Source organism: Schistocerca serialis, chromosome 2 (assembly GCF_023864345.2).
Source record: "Schistocerca serialis cubense isolate TAMUIC-IGC-003099 chromosome 2, iqSchSeri2.2, whole genome shotgun sequence".
Lineage (NCBI taxonomy): Eukaryota > Metazoa > Arthropoda > Insecta > Orthoptera > Acrididae > Schistocerca > Schistocerca serialis.
The window spans coordinates 1086075053-1086095521 of NC_064639.1; the positions used below are offsets into that span (position 1 = coordinate 1086075053).

A 20469-nucleotide genomic window follows, 5' to 3' on the forward strand; every position below is an offset into this window, starting at 1 on the left:
CACACGTGACTCTATGAAATGTCTACATGATGCTGAGGTACTCCCGTAGCCAGTGCTTGTATGCAGACCAGTTAGAGGGTAATATCGTACTGGTAAGTTATTGGTAAATTTGAGTCGGTACTGCAATCACTGAAATAACATCACATACCCTCTCAACCTGTGAAGCTGCAGTTCGTTTCCTGTTCCCCTTCTGGGTGTTTTTGTCAGTATATATGGCCTCCAGATGATCAGTCAACAGCCGGAGTTGTAGCATACACTTGGCACTCTTTGTGTGTGTGTGTGTGTGTGTGTGTGTGTGTGTGTGTGTGTGTGTGTGTGTTGTTTTCGTAAGTTGAAGTGTCTCGAGCATACGACCGCCCTGTGCGCATGAGCACACGTCTTCGTTGGTCATGGGGGCTCACTGCGAGAAACAAACATAGTTCGGAGATATTTAAGCGTATGTGAGATCCACCGTCCTTTCTAAAAGCTCCGAGAGCTATTTTATTGCTGGCATGTAACCGACGTCGGCGGAGTAATTGCAGCAGTGCAGCAGTAGCTTCAACTAACAACCGTAAACAGCAGTTGTGCTTTGGACAAGTAAGTCAGTTAGTTAGTTAGGTGTTCCATTGACCAATAGCACGGAAAAACTGTTATGATGTGGAACGCGCCAAATGCACAAGAAATGCGCACTGGAAACAAGTTTTTTTTCTTTACATATGGTGTTATACCTAAATATTTCTATTATCTATCCCATTCCCTTAAATTGCACAAAGTGCATAAATTATATCTCCAGATTTATTTACTCATATTCAAGAATTCATCTATGGTATAGAAGGAGTTGTCAAGGACGTATGATTTCAATTTGTTTTTGAAACTATTACTGATGTCTGTCAGACATTTTATTTCATCTGGTAATTTATCAGAAAGTTTTATAGCAGCATATTTTACCCATTTCTGTGCCAAAGATAGGTTAAGTAAAGGATAGTGTAGGTCTATCTTTTTTCTGGTATTGTAATCAGGAATGTCGCTGTTGATTTTAAACTGGTACATGTTATTGAGAAAAAATTCCATTACTGAGTAAATGTACTGTGAAGCAGTTGTAAGAATTCCTAACCTTTTAAACAGATGCCTACAAGATGTGCGACTATGAACCCCACAAATTATTCTAACTACTTTCTTTTGAGCAGTGATTACCTTTTTGCCCAAGTGTTGAGTTGCCCCAGAATATTATTCCATATGACATCAGGGAGTGGAAGTATGCAAAGCATGTTAGCTTACTAATTTCTGCGTCCTCAAAATTGTCAGTGATTCTGATTACAAAAGTTGCTGAAACTAGTCGCTTTAGGAGATCCAAAATATGAATTTTCCAATTAAGATTCTCATCTGCATGTACGCCAAATGTTGTTCAAATGTGTGTGAAATCTTATGGGACCTAACTGCTAAGGTCATCAGTCCCTAAGCTTACACACTGCTTAACCTAAATTATCCTAAGGACAAAAACACACACACACACACACACACACACACACACACACACACACACACACACACACACACACACACACACACACACACACACACACACCCATGCCCGAGGGAGGACCCGAACCTCCAGCGGGACCAGTATATACACCCAAAAACTTAGTATGCTCTACCATGGCTACTGACTTCTTCTGATGTGTTATGTTTACTGAAGGAATTATACTTTTTGCAGCAGAAAATTGGATGTACTGTGTTTTTTCAAAGTTCAGAGCAAACCCCCTTCGCAGAAAACCAATTAATAACTTTTCCAAAGACCTTATTGGTATCGTTTTCTATCGGACTTTCTTTTACTGGATTAATAATTTTGCTTGTATCATAAGCAAACAGTGTCAGTTCAGCATCTTGTTTCACATGAGAAGGGAGGTCAGTTCTCAGCAGGCGGTATTAAGTAGTGGATGAGCGGCCGCAGTGTGTCACCTTTGTTGTGTACAGATCGCAATGAAACCTCTCTAAATCCAATGATCAAGACATTTTCCAAAATGTTTTGAACGGGAGAAAAGTGTGCAAAAAGTTTGCCCCGAACACCTAGACTACCGAACAGAAACAACACCGTATGAACGCTTACCGCATCTCGATTGAAATGTAAAACGCGGAGGTGACGTGACTTGATGTCATCTATACAAACCTGCTGCAAAATGACAAAGTGCTGAAATAAACATGAAGGGTCAACACTTTGACTACATAACAGACATTCAAGCTAGTATTGAACGTGAGTTGAACAACTTCCCAAACAAGGGCTTTTTCTGATTTTCGCAGCCGGCCGCTGTGGCCGAGCGGTTCTAGACGCTTCAGTCTGAAACCGCGCTGCTGCTACGGTCGCAGGTTTGAATCCTGCCTCGGGCATGGATGTGTGTGATGTCCTTAGGTTAGTTGGGTTTAAGTAGTTCTAACTTCTAGGGAACTCATGAAAAAAATGCGAGTGAAATCTTAAGGAACTTAACTGCGAAGGTCATCAGTCCCTAAGCTTACACACTACTTAATCTAAATTATCCTAAGGACAAAAACACACACACACACACACACACACACACACACACACACACACACACACACACACACACACACACGTTTTATATTTCAAGAAAGATGTGGTTAAGCGTTCGTACAGTGTTCTTTCTGTTCGGGGGTCTACGTCTGCGGGGCAAACTTTACGCACACTTTTCTCCTCTTGTGGAAAATGTCTTTAAGACTGGATTCAGACATGTTGCCTTATTGCGATTCGTGACAACAACAGAGGTGACACACTATGGCCGCTTATCCACTACTTAATACCACCTGCTGACGACTGACTGGTCCAATGCACATCTGCTGCTTACAGCTGTTTACACACACACACACACACACACACACACACACACACACACACACCCAAACCCGAGGGAGGACTCGAACCTCCGCCGGGACCAGCCGCACAGTCCATGACTGCAGAGCCCGAGACCGCTCGGCTAATCCCGCGCGGTGGGGACTGATGACCTCAGATGTTAAGTCCCATAGTGCTCAGAGCCATTTGAACTATTTTTTTTTTTAGCGTTTCACATGGTTGTATCAACGTATCTTAGTTTTGAGGTCACAGATTCACGTTGCAAAGTACAAAGTTTACACTGATGGGACAAAAGTCATGGGATACCTCCTAATATCGTCCCGGTCCTTCTTTTGCCTGGCTTAGTGCAGCAGTTCGATGTGGCATGGACTCAACAAGTCGTTGGAAGCCCCCACAGAAATACTGAGCCATGGTTCCTCTCCAGCCGTCCATAACTGCGGAAGTATTGCCCGTCCAGGAGTTTTTGCACTAACTGACCTCTCGATTATGTCCCATAAATGTTCGATGGCATTCTCGTTGGTGATCTGGATGGCCGGATCATTCGCTCGAACTGTCCAGAATGTTCTTCAAACCAATCACGGTCATACGTCGCCTGATGACATGACGTACTGTCATCCATAAAAATTCCATCGTTATTTCAGAACGTGAAGTCCATGAATGACTGCAGATGATTTCCAAGTAGACGAACATAACCATTTCCAGTCAATGATCACTTCATTTGAACTAGAGGACCCAGTCTATTACATGTAAACACAGCCCACACCATTAAGGAGCCACCACCAGTTGATGATGATGAGCGTTTGGCGTCATTGGCCGGGAGGCCCCTCGCGGGGCAGGTCCGGCCGCCATATCGCAGGTCTTATTACATTCGGCGCCACATTGGGCGACCTGCACGCCGGATGGGGATGAAATGATGATGAACACAGCACAACACCCAGTCCCTGAGCGGAGAAAATCTCCGACCCAGCCGGGAATCGAACCCGGGCCCAGAGGACGGCAATCCGTCACGCTGACCACTCAGCTACTGGGGCGGACACCACCAGTTTACACATAGCATTGTAGGCTTGTTGACAACTGGTGCCCGTGGCTTCGTGGATCTGCGCCACACTCGAACTGTACTATCAACTCCTACCAAGTGAAATCGGGTCTCATTTCACCAGGGTTGGGTTTTCCAATCGTGTAGGATCCAGTCGGGTAGACCGTTCGCCTGGTGCAAGTCTTTCGATTTGACGCCACTTCGGCGACTTGCGCGTCGATGGGGATGAAATGATGATGATTAGGACAACACAACACCCAGTCCCTGAGCGGAGAAAATTTCCGACCCAGCCGGAAATCGAACCCGGGCCCTTAGGATTGACAGTCACGCTGACCACTCAGCTACCAGGGCGGACAGCCGAAGGTAACGAGCCCCAGGAGGGGCGCTGCAGGCGACGTACCTTCAGCAAAGGCAGTCGCGTCGGTCGTCTGCTGCCATAGCCCCCTAATACCAAATTTCGCCGCACTGTTCCAACTGATACGGTCGTCGCATGTCCCACATTGTTTTTTTGCGGTTATTCCACCCAGTATTGCATGTCTGTTAGCACTGACAACTTTGTGCAAACGACGCTGCTCTCAGTCGTTAAGTGAAGGCCGTCGGCCACTGCCGTTGTCCATAGTGAGAAGTAATGCCTGAAAATTGGTACTATCGGCACACGATTGACACTTTGGATCTTGGAATATTGAATTCCCGAACGATCTCCGAAATGCGTTATCTCCAACTACCATCCCGCTTTCAAAGTTTGTTAATTCCCGTCGTACGGTCACCTTGCCAGATGAATCATCTGAGAACAAATGACAGCTCTCTCAATGCACTGCCGTTTTATAACTTGTGTACATAATACTAACGCCAACTGTATAATGCACATCGCTATCCCACTGATTTTGTTATCTCAGTGGTTGTGTTGTGGTTATCTGAGGAATGTGGTCATACAGTAGTTTCACAGACTGTAATTTCTAACTCATTTTCTCACGTGTTAATGCTGTTATTTGAAAAAATTTGATTATTTCTTATTTACGGAATCGGCATTACAGTCTTACGACATAGCGATAATATTAATAACCTTATAAAAATAGGTTACTTTCGTGGCCGAAGCAGAATTGAACCCCTATTTTTTCTTATGAACATTTCATTTTACCCCTCAGGGGGTAATACCCCCAGGTTCGGCACCACCGCTCTAGATCGTGGAGCCTCCGGTTCGATTCCCGGCCGGGCCCGTGACTTTCTTCGCTAGGGGACTGGGTGTTTGTGTTGCGCTATTCCTTTCAGCTCATGTCCATCGCCGTGCAATTCGCCGAAATGGCTTCACATAGAAAGATTTGCAGCAAGTGGTGGAACAACACTATCCAGGGTTATCTCTGCCATCTATGTTACACGCTTAGGGCCATCAAACCGATCCCGGCGGCTTAGACGACCTCCTCACGCCCTTCTCGGCGAGGGGTGGTCATTTTGGCCAGGTTGCGGCTTGGGCATTGCCGATTTAGCCACCGGTACCTGTTGTCCGGTGACCCCCCCTCCCCCCAGTGCCCCTGTGGTCATCCATTGACGGTGCGCCATGTTTTATTGTCCTGTCCCCGTTTTATTCACTCTGGTGTTGTCATATGTCTGCCGTCTACCGTACAGGAACTTTTAGATGATGACGCTCGAGCAGCTGCTCATGTCCTTAGTTTTATTACATTGACAGACTTGCCCACAGAGATCTAACTCTTTTATTTTGTTTATCTGCGTCTTTGTAAGTACTTTCTGGTGTTGCCACCTTGTTTTTTTCTACGCTATTAGTGCACTAACGTTTGTGACTGGGCGCTAATTACCTTAGTAGTTGAGCGCCCTAAACAACAACAAAAAATATATCAGTGTTATAGATCACGTTTTATCTCACTGATGACATGTTACAGACGAAGCAACTGCTCGTATGAGGCAACTACAGGGAAGGTAACCACTAGTATATTGTTTAATAATCAGTGTGGCGTCCATTTTAATTTGGGAAAACTGCACGCAACATGAGTCAGGTAGTCGGATTAGCACTGAGAATGCGACTACATCGATCTAAAACTGAGACGTTTCATTCCATATTTATGAAGTACTACTTCTTCTACAAGGTAAAGTGCAACTTCACGGAGAAGAGAGGATTGCGCAATACTTAAACTGATATTTTTTTCAATTTATTGGCTTTTGGAACGTACCTATTCAGCCATCTCAATAGTAGAATGTCAAGTATCACGACACGAGCGGAGAAAATCTCCGAAAAGGCAGGGAATCGAACCGGGACCATTCGCTTAGCAACCCGTTGTGCTGACCGTGCGGCTACCAAGGCGCCTGAAATTGATATTCGTCCATTCCTGAGCTTGAGAAAGTCAGCGACCAAGAATTTTGCAGTGTTACATTTTGGTAGACAGCGGACGCGGCAGAAGAGTGGCGCAAACCTTGGAAAGGCCGTCCTCAAGGTTGCTGGTGACCAAGGCGGCATTGGAGTGGGCCAAGGGGACGAGCCGATCCGAGGAAGCGCCAGGCTGCTCGCCAGAACACACTTGGCCCGCGGCGGTAACGCTTCCAAACAGATACTTTGCCGTTGTTTATTTTGTTGCCTAGCCGCAGTCTTCCGTCTACAAACCATAGATGTCTTCATTGTGAGTGATGGCAGTTTATTAACGTGCGATTCTGTAATAGGGTAGGCTTCCTCGGCCAGATTCAGTTAACATGAGTTACGTCTTGAGTGTCGTACCGCGTCATAATGAAAAAAAAGAAAAGAAAAAAAAGAGAGAGAAAGCAAAGTTTCGGCCCCGGCTACAGTGGCCTTTTCTGGGTCTACTGGTGTGCTTTAGCTGTGTGGAGTCAGTCATACAGCGAGGAAATTGAGAAAATGATTAGCCGGGAAATAGCTGGTTTGTCAGCTAGACAGTTAATGAAATAACCGGATAGCCATTTCCCAGGAGTTTGTTTATTTGAAACTTGACCAAGGTTTCGGTACTACTATGAGCAACTTCTTCAGAGGTACCTACTGTTACATATCAAGTGAATCACTAGTTAAGCAGCTCAAGTCAAATGTATTAACTGTAGTTACATGTGACTTGAGCTGTTGGCTAGCGATTCACCTATCAGTTTTTCATGTACCCAATCTAATAGCAGGTACTTCTGAAGAAGATGCTCATAGTAGTATCGAAACCTAGGTCGCGTTCTACATCTACATACATACTCCGCAAGCCACCTGACGGTGTGTGGCGGAGGGTACCTTGAGTACCTCTATCGGTTCTCCCTTCTATTCCAGTCTCGTGTTGTTCGTGGAAAGAAGGATTGTCGGTGTGCCTCTGTGTGGGCTCTAATCTCTCTGATTTTATCCTCATGGTCTCTTCGTGAGATACACGTAGGAGGGAGCAATATACTGCTTGACTCTTCGGTGAAGGTATGTTCTCGAAACTTCAACAAAAGCCCGTACCGAGCTACTGAGCGTCTCTCCTGCAGAGTCTTCCACTGGAGTTTATCTATCATCTCCGTAACACTTTCGCGATTACTAAATGATCCTGTAAAGAAGCGCGCTGCTCTCCGTTGGATCTTCTCTATCTCTTCTATCAACCCTATCTGGTACGGATCCCACACTGCTGAGCAGTATTCAAGCAGTGGGCGAACAAGCGTACTGTAACCTACTTCCTTTGTTTTCGGATTGCATTTCCTTAGGATTCTTCCAATGAATCTCAGTCTGGCATCTGCTTTACCGACGATCAACTTTATATGATCATTCCATTTTAAATCACTTCTAATGCGTACTCCCAGATAATTTATGGAATTAACTGCTTCCAGTTGCTGACCTTCTATATTGCAGGTAAATGATAAGGGATCTAATTTTCTATGTATTCGCAGCACGTTATACTTGTCTACATTGAGATTCAATTGCCATTCCCTGCACCATGCGTCAATTCGCTGCAGATCCTCCTGCATTTCAGTACAATTTTCTATTGTTACAACCTCTCGATATATCACAGCATCATCCGCAAAAAGCCTCATGAACTTCCGATGTCATCCACAAGGTCATTTATGTATATTGTGAATAGCAACGGTCCTACGACACTCCCCTGCGGCACACCTGAAATCACTCTTACTTCGGAAGACTTCTCTTCATTGAGAATGACATGCTGCATTCTGTTATCTACGAACTCTTCAATCCAATCACACAATTGGTCTGATAGTCCATATGCTCTTACTTTGTTCATTAAACGACTGTGGGGAACTGTATCGAACAGTTCTAAATAAACAAACGTGTGCCAACTGTTATTTTATCAATTGAAGATGGTCATAATTGCTGTTTAGCAGCCATCTCCAAGACGGTACTATCAAATAAATTATGCAGCGGGTTTCTCATTCAGAAATGGCAACTGAATTATGTTCGTTTTTTGCGCATGTCGTGTTGTGCCACGTGTAAGAAAGATAAATGTCCACCAGCACGTGTAGGGATTCGACGGTGGCAGGGTCGTGGCCTATTGATACTGCAGTTTATCGTTTCGAGGTAGTGGTGCTCCCGTTAGTCGGGATCCCATGACTGTTATTTGACAGTCTAATGGATTGGTTGAGGACTGTCATGTTCCGCGCATGATGTAATCGGTCTCGAGCAACTAGTGCTTGAGAGGACAAACACATTGTTCACTAGGTCATACAGGATCGAACTGCTACGTTATTTACCTTGAGTCATAAATTAGGCCTGTTTGCAACAAGAAAAATATGCACAGAGTGCGACAATGTGGAGCACCACGGACTGTCCGCAAAGTGGCCACTGTTGCAGCTTCCCTTGACGCGAGGGCACCGAGAGGCGAAACGATCGACGACAGGCAGTGTATGGAACAAGCAATACCTGTGCAATTTCCTAAAATTCTCAGCCACATATGTAGTAACTTACTGGAACACGGCATTTTTCCAGTTAAACTGAAATACTCTAGTGTTAAACCATTGCATGAAAAAGGGGACAGTTCTGATGCTAACAACTGCCGCTCAATCTTGCTTCTGACAGCTTTATCCAAAATTGTTGAAAAAGTAATGTATTCAAAAGTAGTATCATGTATTTGTAAAAATGAAGTACTAACAAAATATCAGTTTGGTTTTCAGAAAGCCTTTTCAACGGAAAATGCTATATATGCTTTCACTGATCAAATATTAAATGTATTGAATAACCAAACATCACCATTGGGATATTTAGTGATCTCTCAAAGGCTTTTGATTGTGTGAATCATCAAATTATTTCAGATAAGCTTAAGTGTTGTGGTATGAGTGAGATAGTGCACAAATGTTTTTATTCATATTTAACTGGAAGAATGCAGAAGGTTTAAATTAACAGTACAGATAGTGTACAAAAAATCAGCAGAGTCCTCTAACTGGGGAGGTATCAAGAATGGTGTCCCACAAGGTTTTCTTTTTGCTTATGATACAAGTATAGTAATCACACCCAAAAAGCAAGACTCAGCTGCGGAAATTGCAAGTAATGTCTTTCAGAAAATTATTAAGTTGTTCTCTGCAAATGGACTCTCACTAAGTTTTGAGAAAACACAGTTCATACAATTCTGTATAGTAAATGGCATAACACCATTGATAAATACAGACTGTGAACAGAAGTCTGTTGCTAAGGCAGAATATTCAAAATTTCTAGGAGTGTGCGTTGATGAGAAATTGAACTGGAAGAAACACATAGATGATCTACTGAAACAGTTACGTTCAGCTAATTATGCTATTAAGGTTATTGCAAATTTTGGTGATAGACGTATCAGTAAATTTGTTTACTATGACTATTTTCATTCACTCCTTTCATATAGCATCATATTTTGGGGCAATTCATCATTAAGAGAGAAAGTATTCATTGCACAGAAGCGTGTAATCAGAATAGTAGCTGCTGCCCACCCAAGGTCACCTTGCAGACATTTATTTAAGGTATTCGGGGATATTCACAGTACCGTCGCAATACATATATTCACTTATGAAATTTGTCATTAAGAACCCATCCCAGTTCAAAATAACAGCGAAGTGCATAGCTACAACACTAGAAGAAAGGATGATCTTCACTATTCTGGATTAAATCTGACTTTGGCACAGAAAGGGGTGAATTATGCTGCTACAAAAATCTTTCGTCTTTTGACGAAGAGCATTAAGTGTCTGACAGATGGTCAACCAACATTTAAAATAAAATTAAAAGAATTTCTGAATGACAACTCCTTCTACGCAACAGAAAATTTTTTAGATATGAAGTAGTAACTGTGAAAATAATTAATGATTTTGTAAAAAAAAAAAACCTTATGTTAAAGTGAAATGTTCCACATTATGAAATGTCGTATTCATGATCCATGGAACAAGGATTAATGTATGTATGTATTTATGTATAGCACAGGACACACAAGTGGCCCTGGCGTGATGGTATGGAGAAGCCAATGGGTACACAACACTGTCACTGCTGTTTCATATAGCCGGTAATTTGGACAGTAGGTGTTATAGCTGTGTTAAGACCGGTATCTATGCTCTATCTTCGACATCTCCGTGGCATTATCTTTCTACAGTACAATGGCCAAGATAGACACAAAGCCCATGCCTACTACATTAGTACAATTTTATATGCCAACTAGCTCTGCAGATGATGAAGAAATAGATGAAATGTATGACGAGATAAAAGAAATTATTCAGGTAGTGAAGGGAGACGAAAATTTAATAGTCATGGGTGACTGGAATTCGTCAGTAGGAAAAGGGAAAGAAGGAAACATAGTAGGAGAATATGGATTGGGGGGAAGAAATGAAAGAGGAAGCCGCCTTGTAGAATTTTGCACAGAGCACAACATAATCATAGCTAACACGTGGTTTAAGAATCATGAAAGAAGGTTGTATACATGGAAGAACCCTGGAGATACTAAAAGGCATCAGATAGATTATATAATGGTAAGACAGAGATTTAGGAACCAGGTTTTAAACTGTAAGACATTTCCAGGGGCAGATGTGGATTCAGACCACAATCTATTGGTTATGAACTGCAGATTGAAACTGAAGAAACTTCAAAAAGGTGGGAATCTAAGGAGATGGGACCTGGATAAACTGAAAGAACCGGAGGTTGTAGAGAGTTTCAGGGAGAGCATAAGGGAGCAATTGACAGGAATGGGGGAAAGAAATACAGTAGAAGAAGAATGGGTAGCTTTGAGGGATGAAGTAGTGAAGGCAGCAGACTATCAAGTAGGTAAAAAGACGAGGGCTAATAGAAATCCTTGGGTAACAGAAGAAATATTGAATTTAATTGATGAAAGGAGAAAATATAAAAATGCAGTAAATGAAGCAGGCAAAAAGGAATACAAACGTCTCAAAAATGAGATCGACAGGAAGTGCAAAATGGCTAAGCAGAGATGGCTAGAGGACAAATGTAAGGATGTAGAGGCTTGTCTCACTAGGGGTAAGATAGATACTGCCTACAGGAAAATTAAAGAGACCTTTGGAGAGAAGAGAACCACTTGTATGAATATCAAGAACTCAGATGGAAACCCAGTTCTAAGCAAAGAAGGGAAGGCAGAAAGGTGGAAGGAGTATATAGAGGGTTTATACAAGGGCGATGTGCTTGAGGACAATATTATGGAAATGGAACAGGATGTAGATGAAGACGAAATGGGAGATAAGATACTGCGTGAAGAGTTTGACAGAGCACTGAAAGACCTGAGTCGAAACAAGGCCCCGGGAGTAGACAACATTCCATTAGAACTACTGATGGCCTTGGGAGAGCCAGTCATGACAAAACTCTACCATCTGGTGAGCAAGATGTATGAAACAGGTGAAATACCCACAGACTTCAAGAAGAATATAATAATCCCAATCCCAAAGTAAGCAGGTGTTGACAGATGTGAAAATTACCGAACTATCAGTTTAATAAGTCACAGCTGCAAAATACTAACGCGAATTCTTTACAGACGAATGGAAAAACTGGTAGAAGCGGACCTCGGGGAAGATCAGTTTGGATTGCGCAGAAATGTTGGAACACGTGAGGCAATACTAACCTTACGACTTATCTTAGAAGGAAGATTAAGAAAAGGTAAACCTACGTTTCTAGCATTTGTAGACTTAGAGAAAGCTTTTGACAATGTTGACTGGAATACTCTCTTTCAAATTCTGAAGGTGGTAGGGGTAAAATACAGGGAGCGAAAGGCTATTTACAATTTGTACAGAAACCAGATGGCAGTTATAACAGTTGAGGGACATGAAAGGGAAGCAGTGGTTGGGAAGGGAGTAAGACAGGGTTGTAGCCTCTCCCCGATGTTATTCAATCTGTATATTGAGGAAGCAGTAAAGGAAGCAAAAGAAAAATTCGGAGTAGGTATTAAAATTCATGGAGAAGCAGTAAAAACTTTGAGGTTCGCCGATGACATTGTAATTCTGTCAGAGACAGCAAAGGACTTGGAAGAGCAGTTGAATGGAATGGACAGTGTCTTGAAAGGAGGATATAAGATGAACATCAACAAAAGCAAAACGAGGATAATGGAATGTAGTCAAATTAAATCGGGTGATGCTGAGGGAATTAGATTAGGAAATGAGACCCTTAAAGTAGTAAAGGAGTTTCGCTATTTAGGGAATAAAATAACTGATGATGGTCGAAGTAGAGAGGATATAAAATGTAGACTGGCAATGGCAAGGAAATCGTTTCTGAAAGTATTTGTATGGAGTGTATGGAAGTGAAACATGGACGATAACTAGTTTGGACAAGAAGAGAATAGAAGCTTTTGAAATGTGGTGCTACAGAAGAATGCTGAAGATTAGATGGGTAGATCACATAACTAATGAGGAGGTGTTGAATAGGATTGGGGAGAAGAGAAGTTTGTGGCACAACTTGACTAGAAGAAGGGATCGGTTGGTAGGACATGTTTTGAGGTATCAAGGGATCACAAATTTAGCATTGGAGGGCAGCGTGGAGGGTAAAAATCGTAGAGGGAGACCAAGAGATGAATACACTAAGCAGATTCAGAGGGATGTAGGTTGCAGTAGGTACTGGGAGATGAAGAAGCTTGCACAGGATAGAGTAGCATGGAGAGCTGCATCAAACCAGTCTCAGGACTGAAGACCACAACAACAACAACAGTACAATGCTACACTGCAAGTTGCCGTCTTAGTCTGACCTATCACGATACAGGTCAGTTCTAGAGCTCCGTCTCTCACTGATAATATCTGGTCATAGGTTGCTGAGAGACCAGAACGCCATTACTTGTCAGCCACTACAATTGATGAAGTGTGTCATTAGTGGTGAAGCAGCAAGGATCGCAGCGCCCGGATCCTTCATCCAAGCTCATTCAGACTCGATGCGCAGCCAGGTTGGCGCTGAGAATAGCGTTTATGCTAAAACGACCGGTTTTCGGTTACACCGGTTGTTTGCATATCCATTTTAACTTGTCGGATACAATCGCTTGGAATAACCAGGCTCTGAAATTACCGATTTTCGGTTTTTTATTGCTTTTATCTCCCACAGTAAACGTAGACATCGAACAAAAGTTGAAAAATTCTACTATTCCCCAGACCTTTGTGTTATACGTTTCAACATACATAGAATCAAAATACCAAATAAAACTGGTAAATAAATGAGAACTTAGTCCATCCACTGTTCGCCGCTTATCTCGAAAATAATGAGGGCTTGTATACTACAAAAAATTCAACATTATTTTCCTACTGATTCTCATTTTTTAAATCTCTGTTAATAAAGTCACGTTGTAATAGGGGATCATACCACTGAAATTACAATGAAATCCAGACCATTAGCTGCTTACAGGCGTTGATCGGTCATTATGGATAGTCAGTGGTAAGGTTGAAGACTGAAGTTCGAGAACTCAATTTTTGTATTATGTGGTCTGTTTCTAAGGGCTGGAAGCAAATAAAGGCATATTTATTATATACAAACAGGCAAAAGATAACCTATTTATGTTTTTATTATAAATTGTGAGTGAATTGTTTAATTTTTAATTTATTACTCATGCCCTTACTCCCTTTCTTTATTGTTTCATAAAAAAGGCACACACAACAAACTTTTGTGTAAAATTTTTAGTGTTGCCTTTTTTCCCCTAACTACTTCGAATGAAACTGCCGTTTTTTAGTCAAATATATAACTTTACTTTTTTTAACCTGCCTGGTTAGCCGAGAGCGCTAATGCGCTGCTTCCTGGACTGGGATAGGCGCGCCAGCCCCAGCTCAAATCCCCCTGGCTGATTAACGATGCCGGTAGGTGTACCGGCCAGCCTGGATGTGGTTTTTAGGCGGTTTTCCATATCCCACAAGATGAATACCAGGCTGGTCCCCACCTCCCGCCTCAGTTACACAACTTGCAGACATCTGAACATGTTCACACTATTCCATATAATACACTAGACGCAGACAGCTGGGGTACACTAATTTCATCCCCATGGGGGGGGGGGGGGTGTACGGGGTGGCGGTAGGAAGGGCATCTGGCCACCCTGTAACATTAGCATTGCCAAATCCGTATCTCACCATGCCGACCCTGCAAAACTGCAGGATTAAGGCACAAGCGAAAGTGAAAGCGAACATAACTTTATAACAGGAGTTGGAATACAACAGATTTTTTGCTGATGAAACAAAAAATGTTCTTTTAAAAAATTCACATGAACAATTTAAGGTGGGCAAAATGGGACATGCACCAGGAAGAGTCACTCGACAATATTTAAAATTTCAATTATTAATTCTGTAGTGAGTATTTATTGTACAATGTAATCATAAATACTTGTTCTGTAATACGTTGACCTGTAAGTTGAATCCTCTCATCAGAACCGTCATCATTCAAAGAGGATATCGATCTTTCAGAAGCCAAAGACCGCTCTACCGAACTCGTTTTTCAAGGTAAAAGTGTTTGAACTAAAACCAAAAATTTTAGCACCAGTCATATGGCAAGTTGAACATAGGTTTCATACCCAGTTATCAGTAAAGGAGAAAAATGCCTCTTATAACCGAGACCAAAAAAATACCAGTTATTCAGAACTAAAATAAAGGTTTCGTTTTTAACCGGATGGTTTTTCCCATCTCTATTTAAGAGTCGCTGTTCCCAGCTGCAGGTGGGAGCTCCATGTACACCCTGCGTACTACGAGATCACCTCAAAGTTTTATCATATATTCTTTCTACTACATCTACGTGTACATCTAGATACATACTACGCAAGCCACTGTACCGTGCATAGCGGAGGGTACCCTGTACCAATACTAGTCGTTTCAAGTCCTGTTCCACTCGCAGATAGAGCAACGGAAAAAACGGCTGCATATATGCTTCCGCTTAAGCCCTAATTTCTCATATCTTATTTTCGTGGTCCTTAACGGGAATGTATGTCACCAGCAGGTAGGATCGCTCTGCAGGCAGCTTTAAATGCCAATTGTGTAAATTTTCCCGATATTATTCCTCGAAAAGAACTTTGCCTTCCCTCCAGGGATACCCCCTGTGAGTTCCCGAAGCCTCTTTGTAACACCTGCATGTTTTTCGAACCTACAGATAATGGATCTTAGTAGCCCGTCCCTGAATTGCTTCGGTGCTTCCTTTAATGCGACGTGGTGCGGATCTCGAACACTGGAGCTGTATTAAAGAATACGTCGCACTACCGTCCTGTATGCGTTTTCTTTTACAGATGAACCACGGTTTCCTAAAATTCTCCCATTAAACCCACGTCGACCGTTCTCCTTCCCTACAACAATCCTCACTTGCTCGTCCCATTCCATACCGCTTTGCAACGTTACTCCGAGATATTTTAACGACGTCACTGTTTCAAGCAGGACGCTACTAAAGCTGTATCTGAACATAACGGGTTTGTTTTTCCTACTCATCCGCATTAACTTACATTTTTATACGTTTAGAGCTAACTGCCATTAATTACACCAACTAGAAAGTTTGTCCAAGTCATCTTTTATCCTCCTACAGTCACTAATCTGGGACACCATACCGTAGACTTTAGCATCATCTGCAGATTGCTGCACACCCTGTCTGCCAAATCGTTTATATATATATATATATAGAGAATAAAAGCGGTGCTAAAAACGTCCCTGGGGCAGTCCTGATGATACCCACGTGTCTGCTCAACACAAACTGTCGAGGATAATATACTGGGTTTCATTTTGCATTACTTAAGAAGTCTTCGTGCCACTGACATGTCTGGGAACCTATTCCATATGCCCGTACCTTTGTTAACAGTCTGAAGTGTGGTACAATGTCAAATGCCTTACGGAAATCTAGGAATATGGAATCTGCCTGTTGCCTTTCATCCATATTTCACAGTATATTATTTGAGAAATGGGCAAGCTGAGTTTCGGACGAGCGATACTTTCGTTGAGGATATTGGTCTGTAATTTTGCGGCTCCGTTCTTTCACCCTTCTTGCATACAGCAGTCACGTGCGCTTTTTTCCTGTCGCTTGCGACTTTGCACTTTGCGAAAGATTCGCGATAAATACAAGCTAAGTAAGGGGCCTTGCCGTGGAGTACTCTACGTAAAACCGAATTGGGATTAATGTATACTCATAATAAATAAAATTTCTTTAATTACCTTCCTTCCTAGTGTTGTAATTTTAATAACCAGCAGAGTACATATCCATGATGCAGTCTTCTCGGGTTATCAGCCGAGTCAAGGCGGCGTTCTGCGGCAGCGTTTCGACAAGTCTCCTACTTATCATCTTCAGGCGAAGTGTCATCTTCGCCTGAAGATGACAAGTAGGAAATTTGTTGAAACGTTCCCGCAGAACGACGCCTCGACTCGGCTGATAATATGAGAAGATTTCGTCGTCGAGATTCGCCTAGAAAGTCTAAATCCGCTTAGAGTACATACCCGTTTTTTCTAGCATTCTTTCTCCTGTGATCCTCGAACCTCTAGTGACTATATACAGGGCTATTACAAATGATTGAAGCGATTTCATAAATTCACTGTAGCTCCATTCATTGACATATGGCCACAACACACTACACATACGTAGAAAAACTCATAAAGTTTTGTTCGGCTGAAGCCGCACTTCAGGTTTCTGCCGCCAAAGCGCTCGAGAGCGCAGTGAGACAAAATGGCGACAGGAGCCGAGAAAGCGTATGTCGTGCTTGAAATGCACTCACATCAGTCAGTCATAACAGTGCAACGACACTTCAGGACGAAGTTCGACAAAGATCCACCAACTGCCAACTCCATTCGGCGATGGTATGCGCAGTTTAAAGTTTCTGGATGCCTCTGTAAGGGGGAAATCAACGGGTCGGCCTGCAGTGAGCGAAGAAACGGTTGAACGCGTGCGGGCAAGTTTCACGCGTAGCCCGCGGAAGTCGACGAATAAAGCAAGCAGGGAGCTAAACGTACCACAGCCGACGGTTTGGAAAATCTTACGGAAAAGGCTAAAGCAGAAGCCTTACCGTTTACAATTGCTACAAGCCTTGACATCCGATGACAGAGTCAAACGCTTTGAATTTTCGGCGCGGTTGCAACAGCTCATCGAAGAGGAAGCGTTCAGTGCGAAACTTGTTTTCAGTGATGAAGCAACATTTTTTCTTAATGGTGAAGTGAACAGACACAATGTGCGAATCTGGGCGGTAGAGAATCCTCACGCATTCGTGCAGCAAATTCGCAATTCACCAAAAGTTTACGTGTTTTGTGCAATCTCACGGTTTAAAGTTTACGGCCCCTTTTTCTTCTGCGAAAAAAACGTTACAGGACACGTGTATCTGGACATGCTGGAAAATTGGCTCATGCCACAACTGGAGACCGACAGCGCCGACGTCATCTTTCAACAGGATGGTCCTCCACCGCACTTCCGTCATGATGTTCGGCATTTCTTAAACAGGAGATTGGAAAACCGATGGATCGGTGGTGGTGGAGTTCATGATCAGCAATTCATGTCATGGCCTCCACGCTCTCCCGACATAACCCCATGCGATTTCTTTCTGTGGGGTTATGTGAAAGATTCAGTGTTTAAACCTCCTCTACCAAGAAACGTGCCAGAACTGCGAGCTCGCATCAACGATGCTTTCGAACTCATTGATGGGGACATGCTGCGCCGAGTGTGGGAGGAACTTGATTATCGGCTTGATGTCTGCCGAATCACTAAAGGGGCACATATCGAACATTTGTGAATGCCAAAATAAACTTTTTGAGTTTTTGTATGTGTGTGCAAAGCATTGTGAAAATATCTCAAATAATAAAGTTATTGTAGAGCTGTGAAATCGCTTCAATCATTTGTAATAACCCTGTATATGTCGCGGTTTGCGATTGCAGGCAGGAGTCGGCGGGGACGCTGAGAAGCACAGTTCGGTTGCCAGCGGTGACAAGAAGGAAGAGGAAGAGGAGGAGGAGGAGGAGGAGGAGAGCGGCAGCAGCGGAAGCGGCGACGACAGCGACGAGGAGATGGAGCGCCGGCGCGCCGACGAGCCGCCCGTCCCCGACGTGGGCGCGCCCGTCCAGCTGTACGTGTACGACCTGACGAGGGGCATGGCCGCCGTCATGTCGCACATGCTGCTCGGTCAGTACCCCGGCTGCTCTGCTGCGTGCCGTGTGTGCGCACAGTCTGCCAAGTCCAAATAATTATGAAGCATACGCACCAGATACATTTTGCGTAGGCGGTGTTGGGAAACTGTCGCGAGTGTTCAGTATTGAACTATACAGGGTGGTTTTACTAGAGGAAAAACTGCAGGAACGGTCCCTGAGAGAGTAAGGAGTGAGAATGATGTTTGAAAGGTTTTTGGGTGTCCCGCCAGATACCACCGTCGAATGGTTCAAATGGCTGTGAGCACTATGGAACTAATTTCTGAGGTCATCACTCCCCTAGAACTTAGAACTACTTAAACCTAACCAACCTAAGCACATCACACACATCCATGCCCGAGGCAGGATTCGAACCTGCGAACGTAGCTGTCGCGCGGTTCCAGACTGTAGCACCTAGAACCGCTCGGCCACAAGGCCGGCCATCGTCGAATGCCCACGATATTTCGGCGAATAACCGTTCCCTCATCATCAGGTGGTGCTGATGCAATGACATATTGTGGGCATTCGATGATCGTATTTGGCTGGATGCCCGAGAACATTTCAAACAGCATGACGATGATCGTGATGGTGAAGTCCCATACTCCGCTACAGAGCGTAGGGGGACGATGCGGGAGACCCGCATCGCCGTACTAGGCAAGGTCCTAGTGGAGGTGGTTTGCCATTGCTTCCTGCGACCGTAATAGGAATGAATGATTATAATGAAGACGACAGAACAACACCCAGTCACCTCGAGGCAGGTGAAAATCCCTGACCCCGCCGGGAATCGAACCCGGAACCCCGTGCTCGGGAAGCGAGAACGCTACCGCGAGACCCCGAGCATATACATCGGAAACTCTCAGATCACAGAAAAATGGCCGTATGGACATACAGGACGATTCAGGTGCCCCTGCCCATGGGTTTTATGCAACGCAATCGCCTTCAAATACCACGCACAAGATTTTCATATTCTCTCTTTGCTATTTGCAAATTATTAGTCCTACACAAAAAAACGAATATCGCATATTTGTAGGAAATTTAATGTAGTTAAATTTTGTACTCGGATACGTTTTCGCTGGAGGCTATTGTTTTCGAATTATTCGACAAAAACTTGCAAAAATGACGTTGAAACGCGTTTTTATTGAATAACCCTAAAACCGTGGCCTCCGGTGCGTCCGCATATGCACAACATTACTAAAATTTGGTTTTAACCAGAAACTGAAATGAATTACTGGAAAGAAAACTGTCAATTTTTAACTGGAGCAGAAGGCCATTGTCGATGGTGAATGCGTTTCTGTTGGTGGCCGGACTGACTTATAGAAAAATTCTGTAAAATTTAGAAGAGCTTACATATTTTAATACCACCATCAATTTTTTCGGGGCCGGTATCTGTTAATTATAGAGGAAATGGAATTGTAGCTTGGAGATTAGCCGGATCATTTAAGGTTCCACGGTTGCATTCAAGTTTGCAAAACACTTCTCGATGATCGACAGTTAATCTCAAGGACACTGTAGCAAGTTGCAAATGAATAAGTGGCAGAATACTAATTGTTTTCGGCCATTGCGTCTCCACGCCATGATCCGTTAAGCTCCTATTGGTCGTTGGCCATTGCACGTAGACGCGTACCTTAAGGCACGACACACGGCAACAGCGACGTTTTGTCTCAATAGCGCTGTACCGAGTCTAATGCCATGTGTTGTTGCTCGTTTCTGTCGGCATTGTTATTAGAATAGTACTGATCCCTTTCCCATTTTCTATAATGACGCAATATGTGAAACCAATGCAGATTTTACGAATCAAACTTACTCATCTTCTAAAAAAAGGTTTACTTAAAAAGGAAAAATTTTGGGACTGCTGCTATGGCTAATTGATATTCCTTTTTTTTTACTCGATAATTAGTATAAAATAAAAAGTATCTGTTATAGCTGAGCCCAAACAAATACCGAAAAATATCCGTTATTGAGACCTAAAATACCGGTATAGATTTTAACCGGTCGGTTTTTCCTATCTATACGGTGCTGATGGTTCACTGCTAACATACCATGGGGATCCTCCGTAGCCCACAGGCGGGCGTTGTGGATATTGACGATACAGGCCCTCGTGAAGGTAGCGTCAGCGTCTCCTTGGCCT

At 43.3% G+C, this 20469-nt stretch overlaps 1 protein-coding gene across 4 annotated transcripts in view; it reads left to right on the plus strand.

Moving 5' to 3' along the window:
- The window catches only part of LOC126458529 (uncharacterized), a 293197-nt gene that overhangs the window by 121959 nt on the left and 150769 nt on the right, over positions 1–20469 (plus strand). For all 4 annotated transcript variants that reach the window (XM_050095630.1, XM_050095629.1, XM_050095632.1 and 1 more), the window contains exon 2: positions 18096–18339. In XM_050095630.1, the coding sequence (XP_049951587.1) occupies positions 18096–18339 (244 nt within the window). The remainder of the gene's footprint in view (positions 1–18095; positions 18340–20469) is intronic.